The sequence below is a fragment of the Sus scrofa genome, chromosome 17 (assembly GCF_054392235.1).
Source record: "Sus scrofa isolate SSC_HxYL_T2T_F1_AM1 chromosome 17, Sscrofa_HxYL_maternal_Yorkshire_Landrace_v2.0, whole genome shotgun sequence".
NCBI lineage: Eukaryota > Metazoa > Chordata > Mammalia > Artiodactyla > Suidae > Sus > Sus scrofa.
The window spans coordinates 18,742,210-18,755,675 of NC_139399.1; the positions used below are offsets into that span (position 1 = coordinate 18,742,210).

At 45.2% G+C, this 13,466-nt stretch overlaps 1 protein-coding gene across 1 annotated transcript in view; it reads left to right on the forward strand.

Moving 5' to 3' along the window:
• Positions 1-6,561, forward strand: part of CHRNB3 (cholinergic receptor nicotinic beta 3 subunit) — a 30,608-nt gene extending 24,047 nt beyond the window's left edge. The window contains exons 6-7 of the mRNA XM_003359872.6: positions 2,273-5,446; positions 6,406-6,561. Coding sequence (XP_003359920.4) covers positions 2,273-2,407 — 135 coding nt within the window. The 3' untranslated portion in view covers positions 2,408-5,446; positions 6,406-6,561. The remainder of the gene's footprint in view (positions 1-2,272; positions 5,447-6,405) is intronic.
• The last annotated feature ends 6,905 nt before the right edge of the window (positions 6,562-13,466 follow it).

A 13,466-nucleotide genomic window follows, 5' to 3' on the forward strand; every position in this document is an offset into this window, starting at 1 on the left:
GACACAGCTCGGATCTGGCATTGCTGTGAGTTATGGCTTAGGCTGGCAGCTGCAGCTCCAATTCGACCCCTAACCTGGGAACTTCTGTATGCTGCAGTTGTGGCCCTAAAATGGAAAAAAAAAAAAAAAAAAAAAAAAAAAAAGTAAGCCCTGATGCATAATAGGGAATTTAGTATGGATTTGCAGAAAGAAGTTCACAAAAACAGAATGAACAAAAGAGAAGCAACTGTAGATTAAGCACTATGTCTTATCATTAGAGGTAATTCTATTTAAAATAATCCAATTCTACATTTTAAGTTGGTTATCCCGTTCTACTGGTCATTTATCTGTCATTTTTCGTGGGATGATGAATATTCCTTTTTTTTTTTTTTTTTTTTGTCTGCAACTCAGCATAGGGAAATTCCCGGTCCAGAGATCAAATCTGAGCAGCAGCTGCATCACGGTGGAAACTTCGATGATGGCTATTTCTCTCTCTTTTTTTTTCTTCCTAGGGCTGCACCCAGGACATATGGAGGTTCCCAGGCTAGGGGTCAAATCGGAGCTACAGCTGCTGGCCTGCACCACAGCCACAGCAACGCCAGAACCGAGCTGCGTCTGAGACCTACACCACAGCTCTTGGCAATGTCAGATCCTTAACCCACTGCGCAAGGCCAGGGATGGAATCCACATCCTCAGGGATCCTAGTTGGTTAGTTACCATTGAGCCACAACGGAAACTCCCCCAATGATAGGTATTTCTATTCAAAATATTTGGAGATAAGAAAACAGAATAAAGTTTTAAATTAACATAAAAGCTTGGTGTTACAGTACATATTTCACTAAGGGAAGAGGGTGTTGTTATTTAGTTTATTTTTTTTTTTTAATGTGGCAAGGGTATGGATTTTAGACCCAAAACAGTCCTGGATCCAGATGCTACCTGTGTTCCATTTGACTTCAGACAAGCCCTGAGCTTTAGTTTTCTGAAACCTCCCTTGAAGCTTTGCTGTGAGGGATTAGTGATATCAAGTACAAATTTTGCACATGTGGTCTCGGCCTCGTGATTTTGTACTAAGTCAATAAATATTAATTCTCATCTTTCTTCCCCTCATCTCCCTTCCCTCCTCAATTTTTTTTTTTTTCTTTTTAGGGCTGCACCTGCAGCGTATGGAAGTTCCCAGGCTAGGGGTCGAATACGAGCTGCAGCTGCCGGGCTACAGCACAGCCACAGCAACTGTGGGATCTGACCCACGTCTGCAACCTACACCACAGCTTACGGCAAAGCCGGATCCCCAACTCACTGAGTGAGGCCAGGGATCGAACTCGCATCTTATGGATTCTAGTCGGATTCCTTTCTGCTGTGCCACGATGGGAACTCCTCCTTTCCCTCCTCTAAATGATCCTTCCCCAATGGAAGGGAAACATTATTTGACATATAAATACTCAGCACGTTAAGTCTGTTGTTTAAAACATGTTAATAGGGAGTTCCCATTGTGGCTCAGCAGTAACAAACCTGACTAGTATCCGTAAGGACTTGGGTTCAATCCCTGGCCTCGCTCAGTGGGTTAAGGATCCAGCGTTGCTGTGAGTTGTGGTGTAGGTTGCAGATATGGCTTGGATCTGGTGTTGCTGTGGCTGTGGTGTAGGCTGGCGACTATGGCTTGATTTGACACCCAGCCTGGGAACTTCCTGATGCTGTGGGAGCCACCCTAAAGACAAAAAAATAAATTAATTGAAAAAATAAACAAATTAATATTTATACCAACTTATAAGGTTCAACTATTTCACTATAAAATCAGTGAAAATTAGTACCAAGAGCTTGATCCCATAAACAAACTTAAGAAATAGTGAGGTAAGAAATAGTGAGGCCAGAGAAGCCAATGTTTCAGGGGTGTGTTAAGTGGCTTCTGAAAACTTCAGGGCCTATAATCTGAACAGCACTTTTTTTTTTTTTTTTTTTGTCTTTTTACCTTTTCTAGGGCCACTCCCTCCGCCTATGGAGGTTCCCAGGCTAGGGGTCCAATCGGAGCTGTAGCTGCAGACCTACGCTAGAGCCACAGCAACGCAGGATCCGAGCCGCGTCTGCAACCTACACCACAGCTCATGGCAACGCTGGATCCTTAACCCACTGAGCCAGGCCAGGGACCGAACCTGCAACCTCATGGTTCCTAGTCAGATTCGTTAACCACTGCGCCATGACGGGAACTCCTGAACAGCACTCTTTTCAAGTCCCTTGAAATGATTTCAGAACAGTTGCCCAGCATCCTGAATGGGAGGCATTGTTTTCTCTGTTGCAGGTGGTGCAAGACTGGAAGTTCGCAGCTCAAGTTCTCGACCGGATCTTCCTGTGGCTCTTTCTGGTTGCATCCATCACAGGCTCGGTTCTGATTTTCACCCCTGCTTTGAAGATGTGGCTACACAGTTACCATTAGAAGCAAGTCTCCAGAGCAATCTGCACCCCACATATAATGACAATCACACCTTAGATCTAATCACACCGCTCCCACTCGTACACAGCATCCAAACACACATGCTTCCCAGGGGGCCCGGAGCATGGATAGTGTCCTGTGTTGGTCTCAGGGAAATTGAACCTTGGGCATCTGCCCACAGTAAATTGGTGTTGCCAGGAGAGTGAGTTGGGTTTGGATCAAGTAGAGCCTCCTAAGACCCCTCCCTGCCTTGGCTTCTGCAGACATTCAGGGAGGAATCCTGTGTCCAGGCCTGAGGTCATGAGCCAGGACACACTAGGCCCATTGCAATGGCACCAAGAACTCCAAGAGATGACATGGGCAGACCTGGGTCCTTCTGCTGGTGTCCCTGGTGGTTTTGCCTGGCTGCCCGCGGGCGCTGTGTATCCTTCTTCTGTAGCAATGTTCTGAGCTGCTGGGCAATTCCAACTGGTACCAGGGCACTGGCACGGCACACTTGTCATTAGGATGATTTCAAGACTGGTACCTCAAGTCCCCCCAAGACATGGTATTCATTCAAAACAGTCTGATCTTCCTCTAAGGCAAGCATTCCTCAGGGCTCCTTTATGGCTTTACAAGAGTTTTCTGATGGTGAACCAGAGTGACTGCGAATTGCAACCTGCTTTAAAGTCAGAGCAAAGTAATATCAGGAGAAACAATGTCTTTGGCTACCAGGAGGGTGGTCACGAATACCCCATTGTCTTTTCCTAGAAAACGGAAAAACTGAACATTCTCTGATGATGTTTTCTATGTCCTGTCATCTGCTGTAATCCTTTTTTTTCTTCTTTTTTTTTGTCTTTTTGGGGCCACACCTGTGGCATATGGAGGTTCCCAGGATAGGGGTTGAATCGGAGCTGTAGCCGCCGTCCTACGCCACAGCCACAGCAACGAGGGATCTGAGCCGCATCTATGACCTACACCATAGCTCACAGCAATGCCGGATCCTTAACCCACTGAACAAGGCCAGGGCTCGAACCCACATCCTCATGGATGCTAGTTGAGTTGTCAACTGCTGAGCCACGACAGAAACTCCTGCTCGAATCCATTTCAGCAGGACCCTGAGGTTCTCAGTTCTCTTTCTTTCTTCTTCCTCCCCCTCCCCTTCCCCTCCTCTTCTCTGCTCTCCCTCCCCTTCCCCCTTCCCCTTCCTCCTCCCCCCTCCCTCCCTCTTCCTCCTTTTTTTTTTTTTTTCCTGCGAACATTTGAATTGTACTCTCTTCACAAATTTCAATTAGGCAATGGAGTGTTGTCCACTCTAGTCACTACATTTTGCCTTAGCTCCTCTGACCTTCTTCATCTTATAACCAAAAATGTGCACCCTTTCACCAGCCTCTCCCTCCTTCCCCTCCCCCTCCCCCTCCCCCAACCCCTCTGTTTCTATGAGTTCAACTGTTTTCCTTTAAGATTCCACATATGAGTGAGATCACACAGTATTTGTCTTTCTTTGTCGGACTTGTTCCACTCAGTGTAATGTCTTCCAGGTTCTTCCGCATTGTTGTCTCGAATGGTAGGCTTTCCTTCTTTTTTACGGCTGAATTCTATTCCAGGGCATATACATTCCATTTTCTTTATCCATCCATCTGTCAACAGGTGTCTTGGTTATTGTGAATAGTGCTGCAATGAACACGGGGGTGCATGTATCTCTTCTATACCCAATTTTTTTTCCTGTGCATATGTACCCAGAAGTGGGATTTCTGGATCATGTGGTAGCTCTATTTTTCACTTTCTTTTTTTTTTTTTTAGTGATTTTTATTTTTTCCATTATAGTTGATTTACAGTGTTCTGTCAATTTCTACTGTACAGCAAAGTGACCCAGTCATATATATATATATATATATGTGTGTATATATATATACATTCTTTTTCTCACATTATCTTCTGTCATGTTCCATCACAAGTGACTGGATATAGTTCCCTGCGCAGGATCTCATTGCTTATCCATTCCAAAGGCAAGAGTTTTTATCTACTAACCCCAGACTCCCAGTCCATCCCATACCCTCTCCCCACCCCTTGGCAACATAGTCTGTTCTCTATGTCCATAGTTTCTTTTCTGTGGAAAAGTTCATTTGTGCCATATATTAGATTCCAGGTATAAGTGATATTGTATGGTATTTGTCTTTCTCTTACCTCACTTAGTGTGAGAGTCTCTAGTTCCATCCATGTTGCTGCAAATGGCATTCTTTTGTTCTTTTTAACTGTTGGGTAGTATTCCATTGTGTGTATATATACCACATCTTCTTAACCCATTCATCTGTCGATGGACATTTAGGTTGTTTCCATGTCTTGGCCATTGTGAACAGTGCTGCAATAATCATATGCGTGCATGTATCTTTTTCAATGAAAGTTTGAAAGTTTTGTCTGGATATATTCCCAAGAGTGGGATTGCTGGGTCATATGGTGGTTCTATATTTAGTTTTCTGAAGTACCTTCATACTGGTTTCAATAGTGGTTGTACCAATTTACATGCCCACCAACAGTGTAGGAAGGTTCCCTTTTCTCTGCACCCTTGACAGCACTTGTTATTTGTTGATTTGTTAATGATGGCCATTCTGACAGATGTGAGTTTTTTTCTTTTTCTTTCTTTCTTTTTTTTTGGCTGTACCTGTGGTGTGAAGTTCCCAGGCCAGGAATCAAACTTGTGCCACAGCAGAGACCCAATCCACAGCAGTGACAACACCAGATCCTCAACCACCAGGCCATCAGGGAACTCCCTATTCTTCATTTCTTGAGGAACCTCCATACTGTTTTCCATAGGGGCCGCACCAACTTATATTCCCACCAACAGTGCGTGTTTCCTTTCCTCCACATCCGCCAGTGTTTGTTACTTCTTCTTTATGACAACCATACTAACAGGCATGAGGTGATACCTCATTGTGTTTTTTGGGGGGTTTTTTTGGTCTTTTCTAGGGCCGCACCTGTGGCATATGGAGGTTCCCAGGCTAGGGGTCTAATCAGACCTGTAGCCACCAGCCTACACCACAGCCACAGCAACTCGGGATCTGAGCTGCATCTGCGACCTACACCACAGCTCACGGCAACGCCAGATCCTTAACCCACTGAGCAAGGCCAGGGATCGAACCTGCAACCTCAAGGTTCCTAGTCAGATTCATTAACCACTGAGCCACGACGGGAACTCCTCATTGTGGTTTTGATTTGCATGTCCCCAATGTCTCGCACCTTTCCATCTACCTGCTGGCCATCTGATGGTCTTCTTTGGAAACACGTCTGCTCAGGTCCTTTGCCCATTTTTTTAACTGGGTTATTCATTTTTTTGCTACTGAGTTGTAGGAATTCCTTACATATTTTTAATATAAGCCTCTTTTCAAATATATGGTTCACAAATATTTTCTCCTTTCCTATAGGTCGCCTTTTCATTTTGCTGATGGTTTCCTTCACTGTGTTGAAGTGGTTTTTTTTTTTAAGTTTTATTGAAGTAGAGTTGATTTACAAGGTTGTGATCATTTCTGCTGTACAGAAAGTGATTCGGTTATGCATATAGTAACATTCATTCTCTTTCAGATTCTTTTCCCACATAGATTATCACAGAATATTAGGTAGCAGTCTCTATGCTCTACAGCAGGTCCCCGCTGGCAAGTCATTCCATGTACCCATGTACCTCAGTGTGCATATGCCAATCCCAAACCCCCAGTCCATCCATCCCCCCTGCCTGTCCCCTTTGGTAACTCGAAGTTTCTTCGAAGCTTGTGAGTCTGTTCGTGCAGAAGTTTTTTAGTTTGATGTAATCCCACTTGTTTATTGTGCTTCCACTGCCTTGGTTATTTTGCGTCAAATGCAAAAAAAAAAATAAAAATAAAAACTGTCACCAAGATACTTCCCATTCTGGGAGTTCCCATTGTGGCTTAGTGGTAATGAACCCGACTAGTATCCATGAGGATTTGGGTTTGATCTCTGGTGTCCTTCAGTGGGTTAAGGATCCGGCGTTGCTGTGAGCAGTGGTGTAGGTTGCAGACACGGCTTGGATCCCGCGTTGCTGTGGTTCTGGCCTAGGCCGGTGGCTACAGCTCCGATTGGACCCCTGGCCTGGGAACCTCCATATGCTGCAGGAGTGGCCCAAGAAATGGCAAAAAGACAAAAAAAAAAAAAAAGGAAAAAGAAAATTACTGTTAATAAACAATTAACTGTTCTATTCATTTATTGTTTCACCAGGTTTTTTTTTTTTTAATCCTAAGTTTTCTTCTTTCCCTGATGCATTTCATTGTTTTAGAGGAATACATCTCCAAGTGATTCTTTTAGAAAGTTCTGAGTGGGGTAAACTTTCTGAATCCTTCCACTTCTGAAATTGTAATTTATTCTGCCCTCTCAGACTAGCTTGGCTGGGCATGGTATTCTGAGTTCAAAATCACTTTTCCTTCAGAAATTTGAAGAAACATTTCTACAATATTCCATGTTATAGATGAGAAGCATGGTGAGGAGTTATTCTTATTCCTCTCTCTCTCTCTCTTTTTTTTTTTTTTTTTTTACTTTTCAGGGCCATACCAGCAGTATATGGAGGGTCCCATGCTAGGGGTCAAATTAGAGCTGTAGCTGCCTGCCTACACCTCAGTCACAGCAACATGGGGTCTGAGCCACTTCTGCAACCTACACCACAGCTCATGGAAGCGCTGGATCCTTAACCCACTGAGCAAGGCCAGAGATGGAACCTGCGTCCTCATGGATGCTAATCAGATTCTTTTCCGCTGAGCCACGAGGAGAACTCCCTGAATCTTATTCTTATTGCTACAGACTCCTGTTTTTTTCTTTCCAAAACTCTGAGGCTTTTCTCTTTATCTTTGGACTATCGAAATGTCACCTGTATGCTGTATGTCTAAGTATAAGACTTTCTTTCTTCCTCCTTGGCACTGGTGGCAAATGTCCTTCAACTCATGCAATTTTTTTTCTCTTCAGTCTTTTATTATTTCCTGTCTTCCATGACTCCCTCCCTTTTTGAAATTTCTAACAGAAGGATCTTGGTATTTCTAGGTGTCTTCCATGTTTATTTAACGCGTTCACTTTTCTCTCTTACTTTTTATTTCTTTAACTCTTTACATTGTCAGCCTGAGATTACCATTGATTCATCCACTTTTCAGTCATTGTTTGTTCTTCTATTCAGCCCACCTACCGAGGTTGGGGGTGTGGATTGGTTTGTGGATAAACCATGTATTTGATTTCCAACAGTGCTAATTCTTCTTTTTGGATGTCACGCCCTCTGGAACATTTGGGGGATAGTAATTATAGTTACTTTAAAGTCTTTTATTGTCTGCATTAACAAATTTTCTTCAGGAGGTAGTTTTTCTGCCTGTTTTTGTTGCTTTCTGTGGTCACTTTACTCTAATGTTTGGTGATTTTTGAAATTGTTGATTCATTTGACAGTGGAAACCATTTCTAATTACAGGGAACACGGCCCCAGTCACTTTCCTTAGCTCTCCTGTGTCCAAGCAGACGTTTCTCTAGGGTGTGTGAGTAGCTCATCTTATCTTTGGGACACCCCTGCCTTCACAGTAGCCGGAAGTGATCTCAGGCACAGTCAGATCTGACTCTGATGCCCACTCCAGTTGTTCATGTGTCAAAATGACCCCATTGGTCCCAGGTCTCCTGCAATTCCACTGCTGTTAGGTTTTACCCTAAATCTGATCTCATCTGTCCTACATATTTCAGCCATCCCACCAATCTAGTCTATGAAGGGAAGGTAACTTGCTCATGAAAGTTGGAAGGTACCAACTTTCCAGTACTCTTATGAATTCATTCTCATTTTACATTTCTTCTGAAATAACAATAGGATTTGCAGGACAAAGAAGAAGAAGAAGAAGGAAATATATTGGCCTGCCATTTATACCATACCCTCTTCTAACTTCCAGTCCTTGTGGACGTGTCCAATTGTCCTTGGCAACTGGACACTGAAAAATCTCATTACACACTGAGACGAGTGGGGTCTATTTTAAGACTTGGCAGGCTGGTGGGTGCTGGGCATGCATGGGGACTGGAAAGATGCTTCTGTTGGGAATGGAATTGTTCGTTTATCAGCAAAAAAAAAAAAAAGAGGCATGTCTCGAAGGTCATGTCCCACATGTGTTGTTAGATGTGGCAGGAGCACCTTGCCCACAGTCTGGGACCCTCCACACCTGGCTGTGTCAGTCTCCTGGACCTCTGCTGAAGTCTCCAAACTCATTTCCTGCTTCCAGGCAGGTCATCCTCATGTTCACACCAACTAGCTTTTATCCTTCTCACACCCAGTTCCTCTTCCCTGGGCCCTTCATCCCTCCTCCTAGAAGTGATTCCTTTAATTATCCTTCCTATTTTCTACAGCTTCCTTTCCCACCAAGTGTCCAGATCTGCTTTCCTCTTAGAACAAAGCACTGACCCATGGTGAACAGAAATGATAGAATTTTTTAAAAGAATCTGGACTGTTTTTTTAGATTTAGCCCATTCAAATGACCCTCAAAAGCAATTCTAAATTCCCCCCCAAAGAAATCACATTCAGGTGTTCCCTGGTGGCTCAATGGGTGAAGGATCCCGGCATTGTCACTGCTGTGGCTCAGGTCACTATTGTGATACAGGTTTGTTCTCTGGCCTGGGAACTTCTTCATGTCCACAGACACAGCCAAAAAATAAAAATAAATCATATTCATGTGTTTTAGGTGTTTAAATAATATATAATATGGTCAGTGTATTTGTTTTCAATAGATAAATTCCATAGAACTATACATATACATATACTTTTTTATGGCTGCACCCACAGCGTATAAGTTCCCAGGCCAGGTATTGAATCGGAGCCACAGCTGCAACTCACACCACAGCTGAGGCAAATGCCAGATCTTTTAACCCACTACACCAAACTGGGCGGTGGGGGGGGGGGGGGGCGTAGGACCTGCACTTCTGCAGTGACCTGAGCCTCTTGCAGTCAGATTCTTTAACCCACTGTGCCATGGAAGGAAAACCCACAGAACTGTACTTTTGCGTACTACGTGCACATATTATGGAACATTGGGGCTCTTTATATGATCTGCATAGTCATTACTTTTGGGCATATTTTTGCTGGATTTTATTTTTTTATTTTTATTTTTATTTTTTTGGTCTTTTTGCCTTTTCTAGGGCCGCTCCAACGGCATATGGAGATTCCCAGGCTAGGGGTCTAATCGGAGCTGTAGCCGCCGGCTTACGCCACAGCCATAGCAACGCAGGATCTGAGCCGCGTCTGCGACCTACACCACAGCTCTTGGCAACACCTGATCCTTAACCCACTGAGCAAGGCCAGGGATCGAACTCGCAACCTCATGGCTTCTAGTCAGATTCGGTAACCACTGTGCCATGACAGGAACTCCTATTTTTGCTGGATTTTAAAGGGAGGCAACATGGCAAAGTAGAAACCAGGGCACAAGGGTTCAGGTTCTAGAGAAGCTGTCACCTACTGTGTGAGCTGTGGGGCCTTCTGTGGGTCACGTGCCTTCTCTGGGTTTTAGTTTCCTGGTCAATAATGAGAGGTTATGACTCATGACCATTGGCGATCCCTCCAGCCCCCAAACTCTATATTTTGGAGATTAAATACTAGAGCTCTCGCAATTTTTAAACCCCACAGTTTCTATTTGTAACTTTGTTCCCCTGGGAACATGTAATCTGCTTTATGGCTGCTTCAGGACAGGATTTGCAGGAATACATTGTGATGAAAATCAAAGATTCCCTGCCTTAAAGCCCTGATGGGATCACAGGCTCAAGGGCAAATCCCTCTTCTTCTCCCTTATATTGAAAACACTGTTGACTTAACTCATGACTTAACTTTAACTCATCAGTTTGCTGGGTAAATGACAGTGCTAATCTCAGAAAGATGCATTTCGGTTTGAAATCAGTTTTAAATAATGAAAAATGTCCCCTGAAAGGCTTTCCACGACAAGCCTCTTTCTGACCAGACACAAGTACAGCAAAGGTCAAGCTTTTCTCTGTGTGCACAAGGCTTAAGCCTCATCGCAGCTAAATTGGGAGATGATAAGGGCTTCGAATGTGGGCAAGATAAACATTCATATAGCACCGTAACCCTAAGGAAGTAACTACAAAAGATAACTTAAAAGCAAAGAAATTTGAATGTCCAGTGTATGGCAAGACAAATTTTCTGTGGACAAAACGTGCCAGGGAATTCCAACAGGTGGATGTTGGAAGATAAGTGCTACTACTCTCTGTCACACTTGTGGGCATGCACGGCACATGTGGGGGCACACACACGGGTGCAGGGCACACACGGGGGCATACAACGATGAGGCACACAGCTGTCCAAATTGTCCTCATTCCTCAGCTTTCTGTGCATAACCACCTCCTCCTGAAGCCCTCACAGAATACACAGCCCCCTCTGAGCCCCCGTGTTGTCTAGAACCTGTGGTGTTTTCAGTCACTGGTATGTAGATTAGAACATAGTCGTTTTCTACTGCTGTGTTCTGTGGATTTCACTTCCTCGGCTAAACCATATGTATCCTCCATCACACCCCCCATCTGCGTCTAATAGAGTTGAGTACATGCTCCAGGCTTAATTCATTCTTGTTGATTAGTTAAACCAGGACCACAAAGTTCGGATTGCGTTCTCTGTCTCACATGAGGACAAATGTGTCCTCTTGCTCAGCCCCTCCCAAAATTTCCAACTCTGTGTGTGTGCATGCACTTTTCAGTAAATTTCTTAAAGAAACATTTGCTTAACATTAAAAAAATTAAAAAACACTATTAACATCCTTAGAAAAATCAATAATTCCATATTCAAATTTCCCTAACATGTGGGTGGTGGGTGTGGCGTGGCTGTGGTGGGTGGTGGCTGGGGTGTGGGGTGGGTGTGGTGTGGGTGGTAAATTTCCCTAACATGTGGGTGTTGGGTGTGGCAAGTGTGGTATATATGCGGTGGATATGGTGGGTGTGGTATGTGTGATATACGTGTGGTATGGATGGTGGTGTGGTGTGTGGTAGGCCTGGTGAGTGTGGCATATGTGTGGTGTGGGTGTGGGTGGTGGGTTCGGTGTGTGGTATGTGGGTTTTAGTTTCCTGGTCAATAATGAGAGGTTAAGACTCATGACCATTGGCGATCCCTCCAGCCCCCAAACTCTATATTCGGTGTGGTATGTGGGTGGTGGGTGTGGTGTGGGTGATGGTGTGTGGGCGGCTGTCCTCTACAAGCAGGTGTAGGGTGGGCCTTCACAGGCCTGTGTCCCAAACTGATTCCCTGGAGAGGGTGGAGCTTCCCTTGGGCATCCTGACTGGGAAGCCCTCCTGCCCCTCGCATTGCAGATGGCTGGCATCCCCAGCCCCAGGCCCTAAGTGATAAGGTCACCCCAGTCCTGTGACCACCCAAAATGCCCTTTAGACATGTGGGAGGGGGGGTGCAGTAGCATCTCTGCTTGAGAATAGCTGGCTACTGCTGAAGGGTTCAGATGATGGTGCCAAAGTCAAAAGAAGGGGTGGGCAGGGGGAGATGCCCCTGTTCTATGTCCTTGTCCCTTCACTGCACCCATGAGACCCTCGGCCACATGGACACACTCTAGGCCCTCAGATGGCACTCTGCGGTCCCTGGAGTTGGCCTCCCCTCACCCCACCTCTGGCACCTCCCTACACCCACTCTGCCCTCCTGCCTGAGCTCCTCCAGCAGAAGGAATCCAGCCCAAGTCTGTTTAGCCAACAGCTGCAAACTCACAGCCCCGCATTGCAGTGTTTGTTTGGCCAACACCAAGACTTTATTTGTGCTTGATTTAGTCGCCACATTTTAAAACTAGAAGATTTTAGATGCAAAACTGGATCCTCCATTCATCTTGGAAAATCAGAAGCTCAAGACACCCAAGATGGGAGTTCCCATCGTGGCTCAGTGGTAACAAGCCCAACTAGTATCCATGAGGATGCGGGTTCCATCCCTGGCCTCGCTCAGTGGGTTAAGGATCCAGTGTTGCTGTGGCTGTGGTGCAGGCCGGCAGCTATAGCTATGATTCGACCCCTAGCCTGGGAACTTCCGTATGCCATGATTGCGGCCCTAAAGAGCAAAAAAGAAAAAAAGGAGGAGAAAAGACACCCAAGATGATATTCAGCATGAGGATGAGGGACTGGGGTTCAACGGGTGCCCATCAGCCTCTCGGCAAGCAGACCACTCACTCCATTGGCTCCTGCAGCACCTCTGTGAAGGTCTGTCCTGGGTTAGTCTGTACACTTCAGCATCAGCTAAGGTCAAAGGTTTTCTCCTCTGCCCCCCATCTGCTGCCTCAGCAGAGGGAAGCATGAACAGGTGGGGCACTTAGGGAGTAGAAACTCTAGGATGCTTCCACTGTGACCCAGGGCTTATGTCCCCAAAGGTCTGCTATTCATCTCAGCAATAAATGAGCTCATTCTGAAAACTCACATACAGCCCACAAAAGCTATTTGTATCCCCTGCCCCTGCTAAAATAAACTCTGAAGCTCCCCTACTTTCTTTTTCTTTCTTTGTACCAGCGGCATGGGAAAGTTCCCGGGGCCAGGGACTGAAGGGGAGCCAAAACTGTGATCCTTAACCCGCTGCACCACAGTGGGAACTCCCAACTCGGACACTCCTGATGGTCCTGACCTTCCACAAATAAGAGCACACTTGCTGCTTCCTTTCTAACTTGGTTTACATTGCCAAGCTTTCTTCTCACCAATGACTCACAGTGACAGCTGCTTTCCCCTGGTAGGAGGACCTGGGGTGGGGGGGGAGAAGACAGGCCACCTCAGTTGATTTACTGTTTTTTGAGTCCCATCTCATGAGAGAGACTAAACTATCTGGAGGCAGGGAAATGGTTTAAGAGTCAAAAGATGTGGGTCCTCAAGTTAAATTTGTTAGCTCCACATACATAGGCAAGCCACTCTACCTCTAAGATTAAAAATTTTAAAAAAGAGTCTAGCTAGATAATCTCTGAGTTCTGGTCTCTCTCTCTTTCTCTCTCTCTTTGGCCATGACATATGGAAGTTCAGGGATCAAACCTGTGGCACAGCAGGGACCCAAGCCACAGCACTGACAATGCTAGATCCTTAACCCACTAGGCCATCTGGGAACTCC